The sequence below is a fragment of the Eschrichtius robustus genome, chromosome 4 (assembly GCF_028021215.1).
Source record: "Eschrichtius robustus isolate mEscRob2 chromosome 4, mEscRob2.pri, whole genome shotgun sequence".
NCBI lineage: Eukaryota > Metazoa > Chordata > Mammalia > Artiodactyla > Eschrichtiidae > Eschrichtius > Eschrichtius robustus.
In genome coordinates this window covers 60320268-60343159 of record NC_090827.1, presented here as the reverse complement: position 1 = coordinate 60343159, position 22892 = coordinate 60320268, and the positions used below count along the sequence as shown (strand labels likewise).

Genomic DNA, 22892 nt, shown 5'->3' with positions numbered 1-22892 from the left:
CCCATATAGGTCATGACAGAGCATTGAGAAGAGTTCCCTGTGCTATACAGTAAGTCCTTGTTAGTTATCTATTTTATATATAGTAGTGTGTATATGTCAATCCCAATCTCCCGATTTATCCCTCTGCCTTCTTTCCCACCCCCTGGTAACCATAAGTTTGTTTTCTACATCTGTGACTTTATTTCTGTTTTGTAAACAAGTTCATTTGTATCATTTTTTTTAATTACACATATAAGCAATATCATATGATATTTGTCTTTCTCTGTCTGACTTACTTCACTCAGTATGATAATCTCTAGGTCCAACCATGTTGCTGCAAATGACATTATTTCATTCTTTTTTACGGCTGAATAATATTCCATTATATATATATATATATATATATATATATATATATATATATATATATATATATATATATATGTACCACATCTTCTTTATCCATTCCTCTGTTTATGGACATTTAGGTGGCTTCCATGTCTTGACTATTGTAAATAGTGCTGCAGTGAACACTGGGGTGAATGTATCTTTTCAAATTATGGTTTTCTCTGGATATACGCCCAGGAGTGCGATTGCTGGGTCATATGGTAGTTCTATTTTTAGTTTCTTAAGGAATTTCCATACTGTTCTCCATAATGGTTGGACCAATTTACATTCCCACCAACAGTGCAAGAGGGTTCCCTTTTCTCCACACTCTCTCCAACATTTATTGTTTGTAGATTTTTTGATGATGGCCATTCTGACTGGTGTCAGGTGATATACCTCATTGTAGTTTTGATTTGCATTTCTCTAGTAATTAGTGATGTTGAGCTTTTCATGTGCTTTTTGGGCATCTCGATGTCTTCTTTGGAGAAATGTCTATTTAGATCTTCCGCCCGTTTTGTGATTTGGGGTTGTTTTGGGTTTTTTGCTATTCAGCTGTATGAGCTGTTTGTATATTTTAAAGGTTAATTTTTTGTCGGTCACTCTGTTTGTAAATATTTTCTCCCATTCTGTGGGTTGTCTTTCCATTCTGTTTATGGTTTCCTTTGCTGTGCAGAAGCTTTTAAGTTTCATTAGTTTATTTTCATATTTTCATTGTTGATTTTTATTTTCATTGCTCTAGCAGGTGGATCAAAAAAAGATCTTGCTGCAATTTATGTCAGAGAGTGTCTGCCTATGTTTTCCTCTAAGAATTTTATAGTATTCACATAGTTTATTAATGGTATAGTTTTAAACCAAAATGAGCTTATGCTAAATATACTATTAACTGTTTTCTTTTTTCACTTAATGTATCTTGGACATCTTTTCGTGTCAGTGCATATGGGTCTGCTTTGCTCATTTGATTAATTGCATAGTGTATGTGTACTGTATGTTAGTTAAATGTTTTCTGATTGGTGGATGAACCTTTAGATTCCACACCCCCCCCCCTTCTTTTTTTCCCCAATAAACAGCATAAATTTATTGCTCACAGTTCTGGAGTCTGGAAGTCTGAGATCAGGGTGCCAGCATGGTTTGGTAAGGGCCCTCATCAGGGTTACACACTTCTTATTTATTATATCCTTATGTGATGGAAGCTAGAATTAATTTTTTTTTTTTTTTTTTAGATTTATTTTTTAGCTGTTAAAAATATTGCTACAAAGAACATTCTAGTATATAACATTGTGTATCTGTGGGCATTTTGTTTTGTTTTGTTTTGTTTGTTTTTGGCTGCACTGGGTCTTCGTTGCTGCGCGCAGACTTTCTCTAGTTGCAGCAAGCGGGGGCCACTCTTCGTTGCGGTGTGCGGGCTTCTCATTGCGGTGGCTTCTCGTTGCAGAGCATGGATTCTAGGAGCACAGGCTTCAGTAGTTGTGGTGCATGGGCTCAGTAGTTGTGGCTCTCGGGCTTAGTTGTTCTGCAGCATGTGGGAATCTTCCTGGACCAGGGCTTGAACCGTGTCCCCTGCATTGGCAGGCAGATTCTTAACCACTGCGCCACCAGGGAAGCCCCCTGTGGGCATGTTTTTAAAGGATAAGTTCCTAGAAATAAGAATGCCTAGTGGAAAGGATATGAACATTTTAAGTTGTAATAGTTTTTGCCAAATTGACACTTTTTTAGGTTACTTTCCGTCTGATAGAATATGAGCCAGTTCATTAATCTATGTCTTTCTCTATCCTGTATAGTTCTGTTTTTAAAATCATTTTATTGAAGTATATAAAAAAGTACACATGTCATATACATAAACCTCACAACCTGAACACACCGATGTATCCAGCTCCCAGATCAAGGAACAGGACATTACCAGCACCCTAGAAGTCCCTTTTGTGCTTCCACTCACTGCCCACCCCCATGAGCAACCACCGTCCTGACTTCTGATAGCTTAGATTAGTTTTGCTTGGTTTTCTTAGTTATAAAAATGGAATCATATAGTATTACTATATGGTAGTATTATTTTAATTTTTGTGAGACTGATAGGTGAAAAATAACATCATTGCTATTTTAACTTGTATTGAATATGTACCTTCATAATGCCTAAGATTATTATCGTTGTGTATATCTCAAAGCTTTTTTAAAAAATTAACAAGGCTCAGGGCTTCCCTGGTGGTCCAGTGGTTAAGACTCCATGCTTCCAATGCAGGGGGTGTGGGTTTGATCCCTGGTCCAGGAACTGAGATCCCACAATGCCACACAGTGCGGCCCACCCCCCCCCAAAAAATTAACAAGGCTCAAATGTTAGCATGTTAGAACACAAAATAAAAGATTGAAAGTGAAAGCAAAGCAAACCCCCAAACGCTAGGATTATGATCATCTCCCTCCAATATTCCTAAAGCTAAGTGTCTCCCCCAGATTAAATAGCCACCTTCAACAGATAATGATTAAAGAGCTTCTGGACATGGAAGTTCATATTCTGACACAAGTCTCTCTGTACACCAACCAAAAATGGGGCTGATCCTAGAGTTCAAGCATTGCAGGGTACTGGGACTAAGTACTCTAAGCAAGATGGGAATCTCAGATTCAGAACCAGTGCTTGAGGTCTAGGACTAGGAAAAACCAGGAAGTTCCTCCCTGTTTTCTAGGTAGCTCTAACTACCTAGAAAAAAAATTATCAAAAGATGTACAAGACCCGAGAAGCAAGAGGAACTACAGTCCTGCAGCCTGTGGAACAAAAACCACATTCACAGAAAGATAGACAAGATGAAAAGGCAGAGGGCTATGTACCAGATGAAGGAACAAGATAAACCCCCAGAAAAACAACTAAATGAAGTGGAGATAGGCAACCTTCCAGAAAAAGAATTCAGAATAATGATAGTGAAGATGATCCAGGACTTCGGAAAAAGAATGGAGGCAAAGATCGAGAAGATGCAAGAAATGTTTAACAAAGACCTAGAAGAATTAAAGAACAAACAAACAGACATGAACAATACAATAACTGAAATGAAAACTACACTAGAAGTAAGCAATAGCAGAATAACTGAGGCAGAAGAACGGATAAGTGACCTGGAAGACAGAATGGTGGAATTCACTGCTGCGGAACAGACTAAAGAAAAAAGAATGAAAAGAAATGAAGACAGCCTAAGAGACCTCTGGGACAACATTAAACGCAACAACATTCGCATTATAGGGGTCCCAGAAGGAGAAGAGAGAGGGAAAGGACCCGAGAGAATAGGTGTAGAGATTATAGTCGAAAACTTCCCTAACATGGGAAAGGAAAAAGTCACCTAAGTCCAGGAAGCGCAGAGAGTCCCATACAAGATAAACCCAAGGAGAAACATGCCGAGACACATAGTAATCAAATTGGCAAAAATTAAAGACAAAGAAAAATTATTCAAAGCAGCAAGGGAAAAGCGACAAATAAGATACAAGGGAACTCCCATAAGGTTAACAGCTGATTTCTCAGCAGAAACTCTACAAGCCAGAAGGCAGTGGCATGATATACTTAAAGTGATGAAAGGGAAGCACCTACAACCAAGATTACTCTACCCGGCAAGGATCTCATTTAGATTCGATGGAGAAATCAAAAGCTTTACAGACAAGCAAAAGCTAAGAGAATACAGCACCACCAAACCAGCTCTACAACAAATGCTAAAGGAACTTCTCTAACTGGGAAACACAAGAGAAGAAAAGGACCTACAAAAACAAACCCAAAACAATTAAGAAAATGGTCATAGGAACATACATATCGATGATCACCTTAAACGTGAAAGGATTAATTGTTCCGACCAAAAGACACAGGCTTGCTAAATGGAGACAGAAAGAAGACCCATATATATGCTGTCTACAAGAGACCCACTTCAGACCTAGGGACACATACAGACTGAAAGTGAGGGGATGGAAAAAGATATTCCATGCAAATGGAAATCAAAAGAAAGCTGGAGTAGCAATACTCATATCAGATAAAATAGACTTTAAAATAAAGAATGTTACAAGAGACAAGAAAGGACACTACATAATGATCAAGGGATCAATCCAAGAAGAAGATATAACAATTATAAATATATATGCATCCAACATAGGAGCACCTCAATACATAAGGCAACTGCTAACAGCTATGAAAGGGGAAATTGACAGTAACACAATAATAGTGGGGGACTTTAACACCTCACTTACACCAATGGACAGATCATCCAAAATGAAAATAAATAAGGAAACAGAAGCTTTGAATGACACAATAGACCGGATAGATTTAATTGATATTTGTAGGACAGTCCATCCAAAAACAGCAGATTACACTTTCTTCTCATGTGTGCACGGAACATTCTCCAGGATAGATCACATCTTGGGTCACCAATCAAGCCTCAGTAAATTTAAGAAAATTGAAATCATATCAAGCATCTTTTCTGACCACAACGCTATGAGATTAGAAATCAATTACAGGGAAAAAAACGTAACAAACACAAACACATGGAGGCTAAACAATACGTTACTAAATAACCAAGAGATCACTGAAGAAATCAAAGAGGAAATCAAAAAATACCTAGAGACAAATGACAATGAAAAGACGACGATCCAAAGCCTATGGGATGCCACAAAAGCAGTTCTAAGAGGGAAGTTTATAGCTATACAAGCCTACCTCAAGAAACAAGAAAAATCTCAAATAAACAATCTAACCTTACAACTGAAGGAACTAGAGAAAGAAGAACAAACAAAACCCAAAGTTAGTAGAAGGAAAGAAATCATAAAGATCAGAGCAGAAATAAATGAAATAGAAACAAAGAAAACAATAGCAAGGATCAATAAAACTAAAATCTGGTTTTTTGAGAAGATAAACAAAACTGATAAACCATTAGCCAGACTCATCAAGAAAAAGAAGGAGAGGACTCACATCAAGAAAATTAGAATTGAAAAAGGAGAAGTTACAACAGACACCACAGAAATACAAAGCATCCTAAGAGACTACTGCAAGCAACTCTATGCCAATAAAATGGACAACCTGGAAGAAATGGACACATTCTCAGAAAGGTATAACCTTCCAAGACTGAACCAGGAAGAAACAGAAAATATGAACAGACCAGTCACAAGTAATGAAATTGAAACTGTGATTTAAAAATCTTCCAACAAACAAAAGTCCAGGACCAGATGGCTTCACAGGTAAATTCTTTCAAACATTTAGAGAAGAGCTAACACCCATCCTTCTCAAACTCTTCCAAAAAATTGCAGAGGAAGGAACACTCCCAAACTCATTTTATGAGGCCACCAACACCCTGGTACCAAACCAGACAAAGATACTACAAAAAAAGAAAATTACAGACCAATATGACTGATGAATATAGATGCAAAAATCCTCAACAAAATACTAGCAAACAGAATCCAACAACACGTTAATAGGATCATACATACACCATGATCAAGTGAGATTTATCCCAGGGATGCAAGGATTCTTCAATATACGCAAATCAATCAATGTGATACACCATATTAACAAACTGAAGAAGAAAAACCATATGATCATCTCAGTAGATGCAGAAAAAGCTTCCAACAAAATTCAACACCGATTTTTTATAAAAACTCTCCAGAAAGTGGGCATAGAGGGAACCTACCTCAACATAATAAAGGCCGTATACAACAAACCCACAGCAAACATCATTCTCAATGGTGAAAAACTGAAAGCATTTCCTCTAAGATCAGGAACGAGACAAGGATGTCCACTCTCACCACTGTTATTCAACACAGTTTTGGAAGTCCTAGCCACGGCAATCAGAGAAGAAAAAGAAATAAAAGGAATACATATTGGAAAAGAAGAAGTAAAACTGTCACTGTTTGCAGATGACATGATACTCTACATAGAGAATCCTAAAAATGCCACCAGAAAACTACTAGAGCTAATCAATGGATTTGGTCAAGTTGCAGGATACAAAATTAATGCGCAGAAATTTCTTGCATTCCTATACACTAATGATGAAAAATCTGAAAGAGAAATTAAGGAAACACTCCCGTTTACTATTGCAACACAAATATAAAATACCTAGGAATAAACCTACATAGGGAGACAAAAGACCTGTATGCAGAAAACTATAAGACACTGATGAAAGAAATTAAAGATGATACCAACAGGTGGAGAGATATACCATGTTCTTGGATTGGAAGAATCAATATTGTGAAAATGACTGTACTACCCAAAGCAACCTACAGATTCAGTGCAATCCCTATCAAATTACCAATGGCATTTTTTACGGAACTAGAACAAAAATTCTTGAAATTTGTATGGAGACACAAAAGACCCGGAATAGCCAAAGCAGTCTCGAGGGAAAAAAACGGAGCTGGAGGAATCAGGCTCCCTGACTTCAGACTATACTACACAGCTACAGTATTCAAGACAATATGGTACTGGCACAAAAACAGAAACATAGATCAATGGAACAAGATAGAAAGCCCAGAGGTAAACCCACGCACCTATGGTCAACTAATCTATGACAAAGGAGGCAAGAATGTACAATGGACAAAAGACAGTCTCTTCAATAAGTGGTGCTGGGATATCTTGACAGCTAGATGCAAAAGAATGAAACTAGAACTCTCCCTAACACCATACACAAAAATAAACTCAAAATGGATTCGAGACCTAAGTGTAAGACCAGACAGTATAAAACTCTTAGAGGAAAACATAGGAAGAACACTCTTTGACATAAATCACAGCAAGATCTTTTTTGATCCACCTCCTAGAGTAATGGAAATAGAAACAAAAGTAAACAAATGGGACCTAGTGAAACTTCCAAGCTTTTGCAAAGCAAAGGAAACCATAAACAAGACGAAAAGACAACCCTCAGAATGGGAGAAAATATTTGCAAATGAATCAACGGACAAAGGATTAATCTCCAAAATATATAAACATCTCATGCAGGTCAATATTAAAGAAACAAACAACCCAATCCAAAAATGGGCAGAAGACCTAAATAGACGTTTCTCCAAAGAAGACATACAGATAGCCAAGAAGCACATGAAAAGCTGCTCAACATCACTAATCATTAGAGAAATGCAAATGGAAACTACAATGAGGTATCACCTCACACCAGTTAGAATGGGCATCATCAGAAAATCAACAAACAACAAATGCTGGAGAGGGTGTGGAGAAAAGGGAACCCTCTTGCACTGTTGGTGGGAATGTAAATTGATACAGCCACTATGGAGAACAGTATGGTGGTTCCTTAAAAAACTATAAATAGAATTACCATATGATCCAGCAATCCCACTACTGGACGTATACCCAGAGAACCATAATTCAAAAAGACACATGCACCCCAATGTTCACTGCAGCACTATTTACAATAGCCAGGTCATGGTAGCAACGTAAATGCCCGTTGGCAGATGAATGGATAAAGAAGTTGTGGTACATATATACAATGGAATATTACTCAGCCATAAAAGGAACGAAATTGGGTCATTTGTTGAGACGTGGATGGATCTAGAGACTGTCATACAGAGTGAAGCAAGTCAGAAAGAGAAGAACAAATATCGTATATTAACGTATGTATGTGGAACCTAGAAAAATGGTACAGATGAACCGGTTTGCAGGGCAGATGTTCAGACACAGTTGTAGAGAACAAACGTATGGACACCAAGGGGGGAAAGCCGTGGGGTGGTGGGGATGGTGGTGTGCTGAATTGGGCGATTGGGATTGACATGTATACACTGATGTGTATAAAATTGATGACTAATAAGAGCCTGCTGTATAAAAAAATAAATAAAATAAAATTCAAAAATTAAAAAAAAAATTAAAAAAAAAAAAGATGTACAGACCCAAGTAGAAGAAATTATACTCATACTCAGGAAAACTTTTTTTGGCCTAAGAAATTCTTTAAGCTGAGAGTACTGAGATGTATCTCTTTTCAGGAGATATTTATGTAGTTTTTTTCATGGTAAAAAAAAAATTATAGTAGAAAAACTATCTACCAATTATTTAATAAAGAGAAAGTTTTAGTTTCATTTTGGAAAGTCAATATAATTACTATGAAGTAAATACGGTTTAAGGTAGGAATAATTTCAAAATGTTAGTAGTTAGAATGAATTAAATCAAAAAGTAAAGCTAAGCTCAGTTAACATACTGCATTTGCAGTATGAAGAAATGCAAATCAGTATAGTAAAGACTTCTAGAAATCCTGCAGTGCGGAAACATATTTAATTTTGTATAACCTTGTGTTTCCCACTGGTTCTGTGATCATAGGAAGTCTTTTGATATCTTTCTGGGACACCGGAAGTCTATAGAACATAATTTGGAAAACACTATATGTATTTAAGCCATTAATTTCAATACATAGGATGCAAAAGTTTGTGCTATGCCAAAATCATATTTATAGAATCTTACTAAGAACTGTCATTAAGGAATAAATAATAACAAAATAGTAACAAACTGTTAGAGCTATAAAAAACTGTTCTTTATCAGATGTTTTCCAAGTATTTTCATCTATTCTGTGGCTTATCTTTTCATTCTCTTAACACTGTCTTTTGAAGAACAGGAGTGATGAAGTCCAAACTACCATGTTTTTCTTTTATCAATTACACTCTTAGTATGTGTCTGAGAAAACTTTGCCTACTTTAAAGTCACAAGGATTTTTCTCCAGTGCTTTCTTCTAGAAGTTTTTATAGTTTTAAGTTTCCAAATTCTTTTTTAATGCAATTTTACATACACACACAGTTTGGTACTTTTGCTACAGTGGGCTCACAATTTACATATAGTTTTACCACTTGCTCTTCCCCCCCCCCCCACTATTTATTTATTTATTTATTTTAAATTAATTAATCTTACTTTTGGCTGTGTTTGGGTGTTTGTTGCTGCACGTGGGCTTTCTCTAGTTGCAGTGAGCGGCGGCTACTCTTCGTTGTGGTGCACGGGCTTCTCATTACGGTGGCTTCTCTTGTTGTGCAGCACGGGCTCTAGGCACGCGGGCTTCAATAGTTGTGGCATGCATTCTCAGTAGTTGTGGCTCGCGGGCTCTAGAGCGCAGGGTCAGTAGTGGCGCACGGGCTTAGCTGCTCTGCAGCATGTGGGATCTTCCCAGACCAGGGCTCGAACCCGTGTCCCCAGCATTGTCAGGTGGATTCTTAACCACTGCGTCACCAGAGAAGTCCCTCCCCACTATTTATTAAATCACAGTATTTTCATGTCAGTACAGTTAATTTTTTTGAGTAGCTGCATAGTATTCAACTGAAGAATGTACCACAATTTATTTAGTTTTTCTTGTCTTGATGGACAGTTGTTTCCAATTTTTTCCTATTGTAAATAATGCTGCAAGGTTTATTTTAAAGTTCAGTTCAAATTTTAATTCCTGCAAATTTATTAAAAGCTTGGAACATTTCACCTTTCTAGATTTTGAGGCACACTTTAAATTTTTGATAAACAGTTCTGACTTTTCTCGTTCAAATATATAGTGGAAGCGTTAGGGTGAAGTTATGATGTAAACAATGATTATTTACAATTTTCTTTTATTAACTTCCCATCATATACCATAACCCTAATGGATTATGCAACCCTCTTGGTTCAAACAGCTGTAATAGGTATGTTTAGAAAGCGCTGGTTCTACTGATTTCTCTTAATTCCTGAATTTATATGACTTACTTTATTTGACTTCTCTTCCACCACTTCCATTTTTCAAGTCTCTGTGAAAAATCTATTTGATCTCTGTAACAAGATTATAATACTACCTAGTTATTTCGATTTGTGAAAAGACTATTTCCATGACATCCCATTTATTGATTTTTTTTTTCCCCAAAATAAATGGTATAAATTTGGGGGAAAATTTCATGTTTCTTTTTTGTTCTTTTTATTCTATTAATGCTATTTCATTTTTCCCTGACAGATTCAAAAGCTTTGTGATAGAGTAGCTTCATCTACTTTACTGGATGATCGAAGAAATGCTGTGCGTGCTCTCAAATCATTATCTAAGGTCTGTAACACTTTATCAGTTATTAAGTTTATTAAGTTGGATATTAGTTACTTAAATAACATTTTTCTTTTGTGCAGAAATATCGCTTGGAAGTGGGTATTCAAGCTATGGAACATCTTATCCATGTTTTACAAACAGATCGGTATGTCTCTATTTAATGATTTTTCTCCCTAATTTTTCTTGAAATTTTAATTAATTTGTTTTAGAGTCACTATTCCAGAAACGATTGACATATTAAGGCTATTAAGTTTTTACTTTCAGTTGTCATTTCAGTAAACAGTTATTGGATACTAGGTGCAAACCACTGTGCTAACTAAGCATTAGGACAGACATAATCTCAACCTTCAGGGGTTGAAAGTTTTCCATTATATAAAAATGTAATGAAGTTACTGCTAATTAAAGGCTTAAAACTTGGAGTTTGAATTGACCAAGTGAATCTGTTGATTTTCATTCAGATATACTATAATGTACTGTTCTCTAATATAATATGAATATTATGGTATATCAGTTATTCAGACTTTCTTTTTTGGGGGAGAGAAATAAACTGTACTAATAGAATGATGTCTTAAGGGAAAAATCACTCAGCCTAGTTTTTGCTCTTTCAATTTCTCTTTAGGAGAGTATCTGCATCTTTGGTTTTAATTAACAACTATACATGAATAATTTTCAAATTTTACCCCTAGTTAATAAATATATCCTAAAGCTTTAGCTGTTCAACAGACTTTTCTACCATATCAAGAGCTCTCAGAGGTATCTTAAATTATAAATGTTCAAAAGTTAATTTGTCTCTAGTTGTCCTACTCCTGTTCCACCACATCCCCCCTACCCACCCAATCCACTTCAACTGCCTTTTGACCCAAGTTCATCCCAGTTAGCACCTTTCCATTAAAACAGGAAACTGGAGGATTTGTGCTGAACTTATCCCTCTCCTTAACCCATTATGCCCATCCAGACAAAAAAAAAAGCTGGAATCCGTGAATTTTCTTCATTTCCATTGTTGGGCTTAGTTCTGGCTCTCAATATCAATCACTTAAGCCATTTTCATAGCTGCTGTATTAGTTATCTATTGCTGCATAACATATTACCTCAAAACTTACTGGCTCAAAATAACAAATATTTATGTCACAGTTTCTGTGGATCAGGAATTCAGAAGTGGCTTAGCTAGGTGGTCTGGTTCAGGGTCTCTCATGAGGTTGCATGCAAGATGTCGTCCAGGAGTACAGTCATCTGAAGGCTTGACTGGGGCTGGAGTATCTGATTCCAAGATGGCTCACTCACACTGCTGTTGGCAAGAGGCCTCAGTACCTCACCTTGTTGCTCTCTCTGTAGGGCTGCTTGATCATCCTCATGATATGGGGACTGGCTTCTCCCAAAGCAGGTGATCCTAGAGAGGGAACAAAGCCACAATGCCTTGTAGGACTTAGTCTCAGAAGTCACATATCATCAGTCCCATCACATTTTATTTTATTAGAAGCAAGTAAATAAATACAGCCTACACTTAAAAAGAGGAGAATTAGGGTCCACCTTTTGAAAGGAGCTGTATCAGAGAGGTTTTTTTGACATATTTTAAAACCACCACCACCTCAAACTGTATTCTTTGCCTCTGATCGCTTTGTCCTTCCATTCATTTCAAGAATTTCATTTCATTTACATTTCTGTCTGAAATGTAAATCTTCTATCACTCACCTATTTAATGTATTTCACAGCTCCGTGCAGTGTGAAGTCCAAGTTCCTCAAACAAAGCAAAGCATATAAGCTTTTTAAAGATCAAGATGCTGCTTGTCTAACCTCATAACCCCTTTTGTAATTATATTTCAGCAATGCCCAGCTGCTTGTTGATACCAGTTAGAACCTTTTCTATCCTCCTCAGTGTAACCCACATTGTCTACCTTTCAAAGCCTACTAATTCTAATGTGTTTGAGTAAATCCACTGGATATGTCAGGACTGTCTGTTTTATTAACACCAGAGTGGGCAACTGCAGTAGGCAGAATAATGGTTCCCCCAAAGATATTTATATTCTACCAGCACAACCTATGAATGTTACCTTAGATGGCAAAGGGGCTTTGAAGATATGATTAGGTTATGGATTTTGAGATAGGGGAGATTATGTTGGGTTATCCAGGTGGGCCCAGTATAATCCTGAGGCTTCTTAAAAGTAGAAGAGGAATGCAGAAGAGGAGGTCAGAATGAGGTGATATGAGAAGATCTCAGCCTGTCTTTGCTGGCTTTAAAGATGAAAGGAGGCCTCTAGAACTGGAAAAGGCAAGGAAATGGATTCTCCCCTTAAAGCCATCAGAAAGGAAGGCAGCCCTGCTGAGACCTTGATTTTAGTCCAGTGAGACCCATTTCAGACCTCTGACTTCCAGAACAGTAAGGTACTATATTTGTATTGTATAAGCCACTAAGTTTGTGGTAATTTATTACAGCATCAGTAGAAAACTAATAAAGTAACCCAAGTCAGTTACCTGCTTTAAACAGTATTCCAAGTTATATGAGAAAATGGGCCTTAGATCAAAAAAACTTCAGTGTGATTATTATACATACATATAATTTTTCTTTTTTATTTCATGTGTCTTTATACATTTTCTCACTGAGTCTTATAAAGTTGGTAATGAAACCACTAACATCTTGATATGGAAAACAGAATCTGCCTCTATGTAAAGTGGCCCTTATTGTCATTTTTAGTGCACAGTAGAAAATAAATGTGTAGATACTCTCGATATAAAGGTTAAGAAATATATTTTTTAAAACATTTATAGCACATTTACTGTGTGCCAGGCACCATGTTTAGAAATAGGGTGTACCATATAGCCTGGTGAATGTGTGAACTAATAATTGATCATGTTAGAGGCTGATGGGTGTTTTATTATGACCCTTAGGCAACAAACAGAGCCAAACTTCTCTGAGCCTTCTTGTGTTTCATTCCTTCTCTTGTGCTAAATTCCCTTTCCATTTGCTTCCAATACTTATCTGTTATCTTCTGTTCTCAAAATGTTCTGTGAGTGTTTTCTTAACTTCATTGATTGCAAAGGTCTATATTGTGCAGCCGTCTCTTTCCACTTCTCATCTTCATTACTCTTTTATGCTTCTGCTCTTGGCCTAACTAACACTCTCAGAATCCTTCAACTGAATCCCCTTCATGCCTGGCTACATCACAGAGAGTTGTGTTCCCTTTCTTGGCCTGGCTTGAAACTCTCCATCTGTCCATGGGTCTGCTTCTCTTATAGCCATCTTGAGGAGAGACTACTCATTCTCCCAAGTCCCACACTCAGGGCCTGAAAGTTGTCTGATGGAAACTGGTGTTTCCAAACCATGACACCTCAGTAGTTTTTTGGTTTTTTTTTTTTTTAAGTGTACATTTCAACGGTTTTAGTATATTCACAAAGTTGTGCAACTATCACCGCTATCTAATTCCAGAACATTTTCATCACTTCAAAAGAAATTCAGTATCCATTAGTTGTCATTGCCTATTCCCTCCTCCCCCCAGTGCCTAGCAACCACCAACCTCCTTTGTATCTATATAAATTTGACTGTTTTGGACATTTCATATAAATGGAATCATACAATGTGTGGCTTTTGTGTCTGGCTTCTTTCACTTAGCATAATATTTCAAGGTCCATCCGTGTTATAACATGTATTAGTATTTCATCCCTTTTTTGCCTGAATAATATTCCATTGTATGGATATACCATATTTGTTTATCCATTCTTCTGTTGACAGACAGTTGGGATACTTCCGTTTATTGGCTGTTATGAATAATGCTATTATGAACATTTGTGTACTCGTTTTTGTGTGAACGTATGTTTTATACAAAGGAATGCAATTGTTGGGTCATGTGGTTTAACTTTTTAAGAAATTGCCGAACTCTTGCATGGAGGCTGCACCATTTTATATCTTCATCTGAAGTGTATAAGGGTCCAGTTTCTCCTCACCAACACTTGTTATTGTCCCTTTTTTAAAATGGCCATCCTAGTGGGTGTAACTCGGCATCTTATTTTGGTTTTGATTTGTATTTACCTAATGACTAACGACGTTGCATATCTTTTCATGTACTTATTTACCGTTTGTGTATCTTTTTTATTTTTTTAATGATTATTATTATTATTATTTTGGCCCTGAGGCATGAGGGATCTTAGGTCCCTGACCAGGGATTGAACCCGGGCCACCTGCAGTGGAAACGTGTAGTCTTAACCACTGGACCACAGGGAAAGTCCCCTTGTATATCTTTTTTAGGGAAATGTCTAAGTCTTTTGCCTGCTATTAATTTGGTTACTTGTCTTTTTATTATTCAATTGTATGTATACATTCTGGATACAAGTCCCTTAACAGACATATGATTTGCAGATATTTTTTTTCCCATTCTTGGGGTCGTCAAAGGACACTTTTTTTTTTTTTTTAATTTATTTATTGTATTTATTTTATTTTATTTTTGGCTGTGATGGGCCTTCGTTGCTGCACGAGGGCTTTAGTTGTGGCGAGCGGGGGCTACTCTTCATTACGGTGCACGGGCTTCTCATTGTGGTGGCTTCTCTTTGTTTCGGAGCATGGGCTCTAGGCGCACGGGCTTCAGTAGCTGTGCACAGGCTCAGTTGCTCTGCCGCATGTGGGATCTTCCTGGACCAGGGCTCGAACCTGTGTCGCCTGCATTGGCAGGCGGATTCTGAACCACTGCGCCACCAGGGAAGCCCCAAAGGACATTTTCTTGATAGTGTCCTTTGAAGGACACAAGTTTTTAATTTTGACAAAATGCAATTTATCTGTTTTATCTTTTCTTGCTTATGCTTTTGGTGTCAAATCTAAGAAACCATTGCCTAATCCAGTGCTTTGAATATTTGTACCTGTGTTTTCTTCTAAGAGTTTTATAGCTTTAGCTCTTACATTTAGATCTTATATCCCATTTTGAGTTAATTTTTGTATATGGTGTGAAGTAGGGGTCCAGCTTCATTTTTTTGCATGTGGATATCTAGTTGTCCTAGCACCATTTGCTAAAGAGACTGTTCTTTCCTCATTGAATGGTCTCTGCATCCTTGCCAAAAATCAATTGAAATAAATGTTAGACTTTATTTTTAGACTCTCTATTCTGTTGATCTCCATGTCTGTTCTTATGCCAGTGCCACAGTCTTGATTACTATAATTTTGCGGTGAGTTTTGAAATCAGAAAATGTGAGCCCTTCAACTCTGTTTTTCTTTTTGAAGATTATTTTGGCTATTCTGGATACGTTGAATTCCCATACAGATTTTATGATCAGCTGGCAGCTGGGATTTTTATAGGGACTGTGTGAATCTATAAATCAAGTTGGGGTATATTACCATGTTAACAACATTACATCTTCCTATTCATGAACACAGATTACCTTTTCATTTATTTGAGTTTTAGGTAATTTCTTTTAACAGTGTTTTGTAGTTTTCAGTCTTGTACTTTAGTAAAATTTATTCCAAAGTATTTAAATCTTTTTTATGTTATTTAAATGGAATTGTTCTTTTAATTTTATTTTCTGATTGTTCATTGCTAGTATACAGAAATACAAGTGATTTTTTTTTTAAATGATAATTTATTTATTTTTGGCTGTGTTGGGTCTTTGTTTCTGTGCGAGGGCTTTCACCAGTTGCGGCGAGCGGGGGCCACTCTTCATCGCGGTGCGCGGGCCTCTCACTATTGCGGCCTCTCTTGTTGCGGAGCACAGGCTCCAGACACGCAGGCTCAGCTGTTGTGGCTCACGGGCCTAGTTGCTCCGCGGCATGCGGGATCTTCCCAGACCAGGGATCGAACCCGTGTCCCCTGCATTAGCAGGCAGATTCTCAACCACTGCGCCACCAGGGAAGCCCTGATTTTTTTTTTTATATTGAGCATATGTCTTTCAATTTTGCTGAATTTGTTTACTAGTTCTAATAGGTGTTTAGTGGATTCCTTCGGATTTTCTGTGTACAAGATCATGTCATCTGGGAATAGGTGTAGTTTTAGTTCTTCCTTTCCAATCTGTATGCCTTTTATTTCCTTTTCTTGCCTAATTGCTCGAGCTAGAACCTCAAGTTCAATGTTGGATAGAAGTGGCTGGAGGAGACATCGTTATCTTGTTCCTCATCTTAGGGGTAAAGCATTTAGTCTTTCACCGTTACATATGTTAGTTGTTGGATTTTCATTTTCAGGAAGTTCCCTTCTGTTCCTACTTTCTCAATAGTCTCTTAAAAGATGTCCCTCAAAATTTCTCAAAAACAAGAATGATAAATAATAATAATTTTAAAGACCCACTTCATTTGAGATTTATATCCTCTGGTTGTGACCCCTTTTGTCCCTCATCTTTGCTTTCACTCCTAGTCACTTCTTCATATTCACTGGATCTTTCTGACCTGTATCTCACCCTTGCTTTTCACTCTATATGCCATCATCCTCCATCATGCTTTCAAAATTTGTCTGTTTATCAACAACTAAAAAATCTTATACTTCCTGAAACAAAAGAGAAAAGAAAAAAATCTTACACTTCCTGACATTATAAATAGTACATGTTTACCATAAGATTTTTTTTTTTTTTTTTTTTTTTTTAGAAAATAAGATATAAATCAGGGAAACAAATTCTAGAGGTCCAACTAGAGATAACACTGTTATGTTTATATAAACATTATATGTGTTATATAAAGATTATATATATATTATAAAGCATATATGTAAACATACAGACTTATAAAATTACCTGGCTTGTACTAATTTTGCTGGTTTTAAAGTTGGGTTTATTTTACAAATTTATTTATAAGGTTTTCTTAAAATATATATAGACACACATGAATGTATATATATATTTTTTGCTAGATTGGATCATTCTGCACATTAATTGTTAATATTCAGTTTTTTCCTACTGGCACTAAATCAAGGGTGTTTTAATTACCATGTCATTAAACATTCTTTAAAAATACATTTTATAATTGTTGCTATAGGTATGGATTTACCACACTTTTAAAAAAAAATGATTAGACATGTAGGTTGCTTCTAATTTTTCACTATTATAAATAAAAATAAACCTTTATACACCTTTACAGTTTGCACTCTGATATTTTCTTAGGGTAGGTTTTCAGAAATGGGATTAATATTTCCTACAGTCTTGTTAAATAAGAGTATAAAATGGTCATAACAGCTATACTCTAACTAAGCAGTGTATAAGTATAATAATTTCTTTCTTCCAGTTCGGATTCTGAAATAATAGGTTATGCTTTGGACACACTATATAATATAATATCTAATGATGAAGAAGAAGAAGTAGGTAAGTTTCTTTTACTGTGTTCTCTGTACATAAAATCAACTGGATTGTGCCAATTTTGCTGGTTTAAGGTTGAGTTTATTTTATAAATTTATTTATAAGGATTTTTTCTTTTTTTCTTCTGTTTTTGTTTTCTGCTTTTTGGTTTTTGTTTTTCATCAATAAAAGGAAGACATTAGCTTAGTTCCAGAAAAATATCTTTAAGATGATTGCTTTGTATGTGATTTGGAGATGGAATTAGATTCTTCTTTTTTAAGAAATATTTTTCCCTCTCTTTGTATTGATTTTAGTTGAGCAGAATGAATATTAGTATTCTCTAGATTAAATAATCATTTTTGGCTATTGATTAAAAATCAGAGTATTTTATTAATATGTTACCTGGTGAGCAATATGAAGTTAGAGGGTTTTTCCTGATATATACTTAAACTTTTCACATAAGACTTACGTTAACTTATAAAGAGCAACAATTTTTTAAATTTAGAAGGTTTTGTCTTGTTTTGTTTTGTTTTGGTGACGCCACGCGGCTTGCAGGATCTCAGTTCCCAGACCTGGGACTGAACCCAGGCCACAGCAGTGAAGGCCTGGAATCCTGACCACTAGGCCCACCAGGGAACTCCCAGCATGTGAAATACTTGACTGGAGGTCTATACATTTTGTTCCATTTATTGTAAAAACATGCACTGAGTAACATTTTACAATGCTGTTGAAGAGTGCTTTCCTCATATCACATTGGCTGTGGTAGTAGGACACAGTGGGTCTTTCATTTTTCTAGACAATCAGAAGGGCGATATTCATGCATTTTATGTCTAATTTAGATGGAACTTATAGGGTCTTCCAAAATCTGAGTAGACAAGGCATAAGGAAATGTAGATAATATTGAGTTTGCACATATTTTATTGAAATAACAGTAGAACAGAAATATATGTAGATATTAACTTCACAAAATACCAGTAGTAGGAACATTTGAAACTGGGCTGTGCTGAATAGTCACAATTTCTTAGACTTGAATATCCTTTTTCTTAAATTTTCATTTCTCTGTGATACCTAGCTGACAATTTAACTTTATTAATTTCTTTAGTAAAAAATCTTTAGCAAACATAATTTGGTTCCCATGGAAAAAGAGGCTGTCAGTCACATGACAATACTTAAATACAGTACACGCAAGAACACACTTTGAAGATAAAGATACTTATTTCTCCTAGTCATTTCTCAGATGAGAAAATTAGATACAATACACTTGTTAGAAAACATTATAAAGAAAAAGACTCTTCTTAGTTGTTTCAGATGGAAAATTTAGCTCTTTTCTAATTTGTAGTGATACTTTTTGTGTTTTAAAAAACTATATAGCATCAATTAGGTAGTTTTCCTTTATTATAAATTTGCAATCTAATAATGTTTAAAGTCTAACTTTTTGCTTCCCTTAATGTATTTGGCCTCCTTATTTTTAATTCAACATCTAAAAATGATTCTTTGGATGAAACAGGATAAACGATTCTTTGGAGAAACAGTAGTAGAATCATTTCTTCTAGGAAAGATTAAAATATGAAGTTAGGGTAATAGCCTGAAAGAGTCAATTTTTAAAAATCTAGATATTGAGAAATACGGCCTTCAGTTCTGTTATTGACAGAACTCTCTTTACTGCTTCATCAAAAGATAATTCTTAGCTGCCATAATGAACTTCATTTTAGAGTTCTTTACCTTGAGGATATTTTAATAACCCTTCAGTTTATTGATAAATATGTCTCATAATCCTACATTTATAGCATATGCTGTATCTCTATTAGGATATCTCAGATTTGAGTAAAATGAGTATGAGTCTCTTCTTTCAAGAGATTATATTGTTTATTTGATGTTTTTAAGCTCTTATTTATTTTATTGTGAATACTATTACATAAGAAAGTTTTTTTATCACCCACTTTTTATTTATTTCTGTCTACCTTTTCAGATGATATTGAAGGTAAAAGATTGCATTTAATATGCATGATGCTTTTAGGCATAATTTCTGGTAATATAAAAGGACACTGTCAAGTGAGTTTCTTCTGGCTGGTACAAAAAATCTTGAGATTTGTTTCACTATGTAAGAATTTCTTCATTAAAGAGGAATATTTGATAATCTTATATTACTATTTATTGTCTCTATGGCTACTAAATCTATTTTCCAGAACACAGAAAATATTCTAGTGCGTATTTTAACAAAATTAAGCTTTTTCTCTGGTAGGACAATCTATTCGAATTACTTTTTATATACTTCCTGGGGAAAAAATTTTGAGGCAGTTTATTTAAAAATAAAAATAATATTTGAAAATGTATACATGTATATGTGTACATATAAATTTTACCTATATTCAATAAGAACTGGAAGGTATTCCAGTTCAGAGAATACTTGTATGTTGATATTGTCCCTTTAAAATAATGCATGCACGATAATGTCTGGTTACTGACATTTTTTATATTAATTTACAAAACTCACCAATACTGTCTTTCTTTTTTCTGGTGGTCCTTTTCAAGTTCCATTTACTTTTAACATTGATACTTCTTTTCCTCATAATTTAAGTAACCACATTTTATTTTGTTTTACCATTTTTCGTGAGATCCTTAACTTTTTAAAATGAGGAAGGAAAAATCCTTTTCTAAAGTAGGTTTAAAATGGTACATAACAAAATTGCCTATACCTAACAAGAAACTAACAAAGAAACTAACTTATTAAGCTGTATAGCATTACCTTTTGTGAAATTTGAACCCCTTGTTTGAAAGCAGATAATATTGAGCATTATGCCTTGACTCTTGTGACAATGCTATTTCCTTGTTGAGTAGTACAGATCAGTAGTCGTTGTTTCTATTATTATTTCATCATATTTGTATAGAGCTTTAAATCTTACAGTGCTTTTATGTCCATTATCTTATTTGATCCTCATAGCAACCTGTGAGGTAGGTGACATTTTTGTCTTTTCTAAAAAGATGAGGACATGAAAACCCAGTGATCATGTAACTTACATAGTATTGTCTAGTAAGTAGGGTAACAGGATTTTTTTTGATACATATTTTTGTATTCCATAGATTTCTGATTTAATAAATTATGGCCATTTTTCTGACTGGATTCTTTATTAAATCTTGTAATTTATATAACTAGTTTATACGATGCAGACAAATGTTAAAAAAAATATAGGTGTACTTGTTTAACTAATTGACCACAGTGTAAAAGAAGGTTACTTGATATTCCCTCACTCTGAGATAGGACTACTTTTATTAGAATATCTCTTTCTATAAAGCCGTTTTGTCCTCCATAATATGGGTTATGAACTTGATATGGAGTGGAGTTCCAAAGAGAAGGTCCAGAATGTTTTTTAATATTGTTTATACCACTGGAAAAAATACAACTGTAAATACATATGAAGAATAAATGTATATACAAATATTTAGTTAAAAGCCAGTTACATAAATAGGCCTGAAATGTTTCCAGAGGTATATAAGGACTTTTTAAAAAGCAATCTTTAATTTCATGTACCTGTCATAGGTTTATTTTCACTATAATATCAAAGGGCCATTTTGTTCTTAAGTTTTCATTTATCTTACAGTAAAGGGACATTTACTTTTACAGGTTATGATAAGTATACCAAGTAGTATATCAGCTATAGGATGTAAAAAATAGACTTAGCTCTAGAATTTTTTAAATATATTGGATGAGAAAGGATGGTTAGTTGTCTCACACCTTTGCTTTCATGTGAAATAGATATAATATTTCATGAATCTAGTTTTGGTTTACAACCTTTAGATATAATTAGTGTAGTAGTTTTAGCTTAATTTACTTCTACGTCAAAATAGCTTTGTATGTTACTTTAATTGCTTAGCAAATTTTTGTAGGACTCTACATTAAAATTCAGAAGTGCTGTCTTAAGACTATAACTTAAAGGAAGTAGAGTATATATCTCACTAACACTTTTTTAGTTGACAATATTAAACCAGAAGGAGCTGTAGATTCCTGGAACTGGATCATATTTTACTAGTTCAATTCAAAACATAGATCTTAATTATATACTGCTAAGCTATAGTATTTTATACAGTATAGCTACAGAATAAATCCAATGCACAGTATTAAGTCTACTTCCTGCTAAGTTATTAGCGTGTGCTCAATGCATACATTGAATTAAGCTTTTTCTTGGGTTAAACCTATGTTTCTTAAAGTATAGCACAAAAGACCTAGAGTTCTCTGTATTAAAAGGTGTCTATGGTTAAATAAACGTAACATAGTATATCCCGCTCTGAAACTTCACAAAATTTACATTAGTATAGTAAATACTGAGAATCCTGCAGTAAAGAAACCTGTTCAATTTTGTTTAATCCAAATACATTTGTACACCTGCACTTGCTTTCATGAGATACCTGTTAACGTGCCACACAATCCTGCATTTCGAGAAATACTAACCAGGGCTTAAACTCACAGCTTAATTGTTTGTATTTATCCACATAAAAATATTTCAGCATTTTTTAAATATTTCATAGGAAGAATCCATCAAGTCTGTATATGGTTTTCCTCCCTTCCTTTATTTATTTATTTATTTATTTTTGGCTGCGTTGGGTCTTTGTTGCTGTGTGCGGGCTTTCTCTAGTTGCGGCGAGTGGGGGCTACTCTTGGTTGCGGTGTGCGGGCTTCTCTTGTTGCGGAGCACGGGCTGTAGAGCACAGGCTCAGTAGTTGTGGCACACGGGCTTAGTTGCTCCGCAGCTTGTGGGATCTTCCTGGTCCAGGGCTCAAACCCGTGTCCCCTGCATTGGCAGGTGGATTCTTAACCACTGCACCACCACCAGGGAAGCCCTTCCTCCCTTCCTTTTAAGATTAACTTACAAGTTTTTGAATATTCTCCCAAATGTCAATGAATTTTATTTTGAGCTCTTCTCTAGAAGTCACAATCTTTGGGCCCAAGGGCATTATCTGTCTTATAAGCAAGATTGGCCACTTAGTATTTTAAATAATAAATAAGTTCCTAATATTAAAAATTGGGAGGTTTTGCATCAGTTTTTAGATTTTAAACTTCTCTTTTTAAAAAATCTGAAGACCGACAACACCTGGGCCTGCATTCTCCCACGGCAGAGTCAGCTGGAGCTGAGTAACTGCTGCTTTCCTTAGATCGGGCACGTACTCTCCATCCTGTCTGTAGTCTTATACCTGGCCTGCTTCATTCACATACATTACTGTCTTGCCCCTGTAGTTGAGTTTATACTCTCTACTGTATCCACACTACTCAAATAAAAACCATTGTAAAATAAATTATATTTCAAAAGCATTTTATTAATTATATACCCAAGA

General features: G+C 35.4%; 1 protein-coding gene across 1 annotated transcript in view; it reads left to right on the top strand.

Moving 5' to 3' along the window:
- USO1 (USO1 vesicle transport factor) overlaps window positions 1-22892 on the top strand; it is an 88831-nt gene that overhangs the window by 16226 nt on the left and 49713 nt on the right. Inside the window, exons 2-4 of the mRNA XM_068542808.1 lie at window positions 10251-10337; window positions 10415-10479; window positions 17515-17591. Of these exons, the coding sequence (XP_068398909.1) occupies window positions 10251-10337; window positions 10415-10479; window positions 17515-17591 (229 nt within the window). The remainder of the gene's footprint in view (window positions 1-10250; window positions 10338-10414; window positions 10480-17514; window positions 17592-22892) is intronic.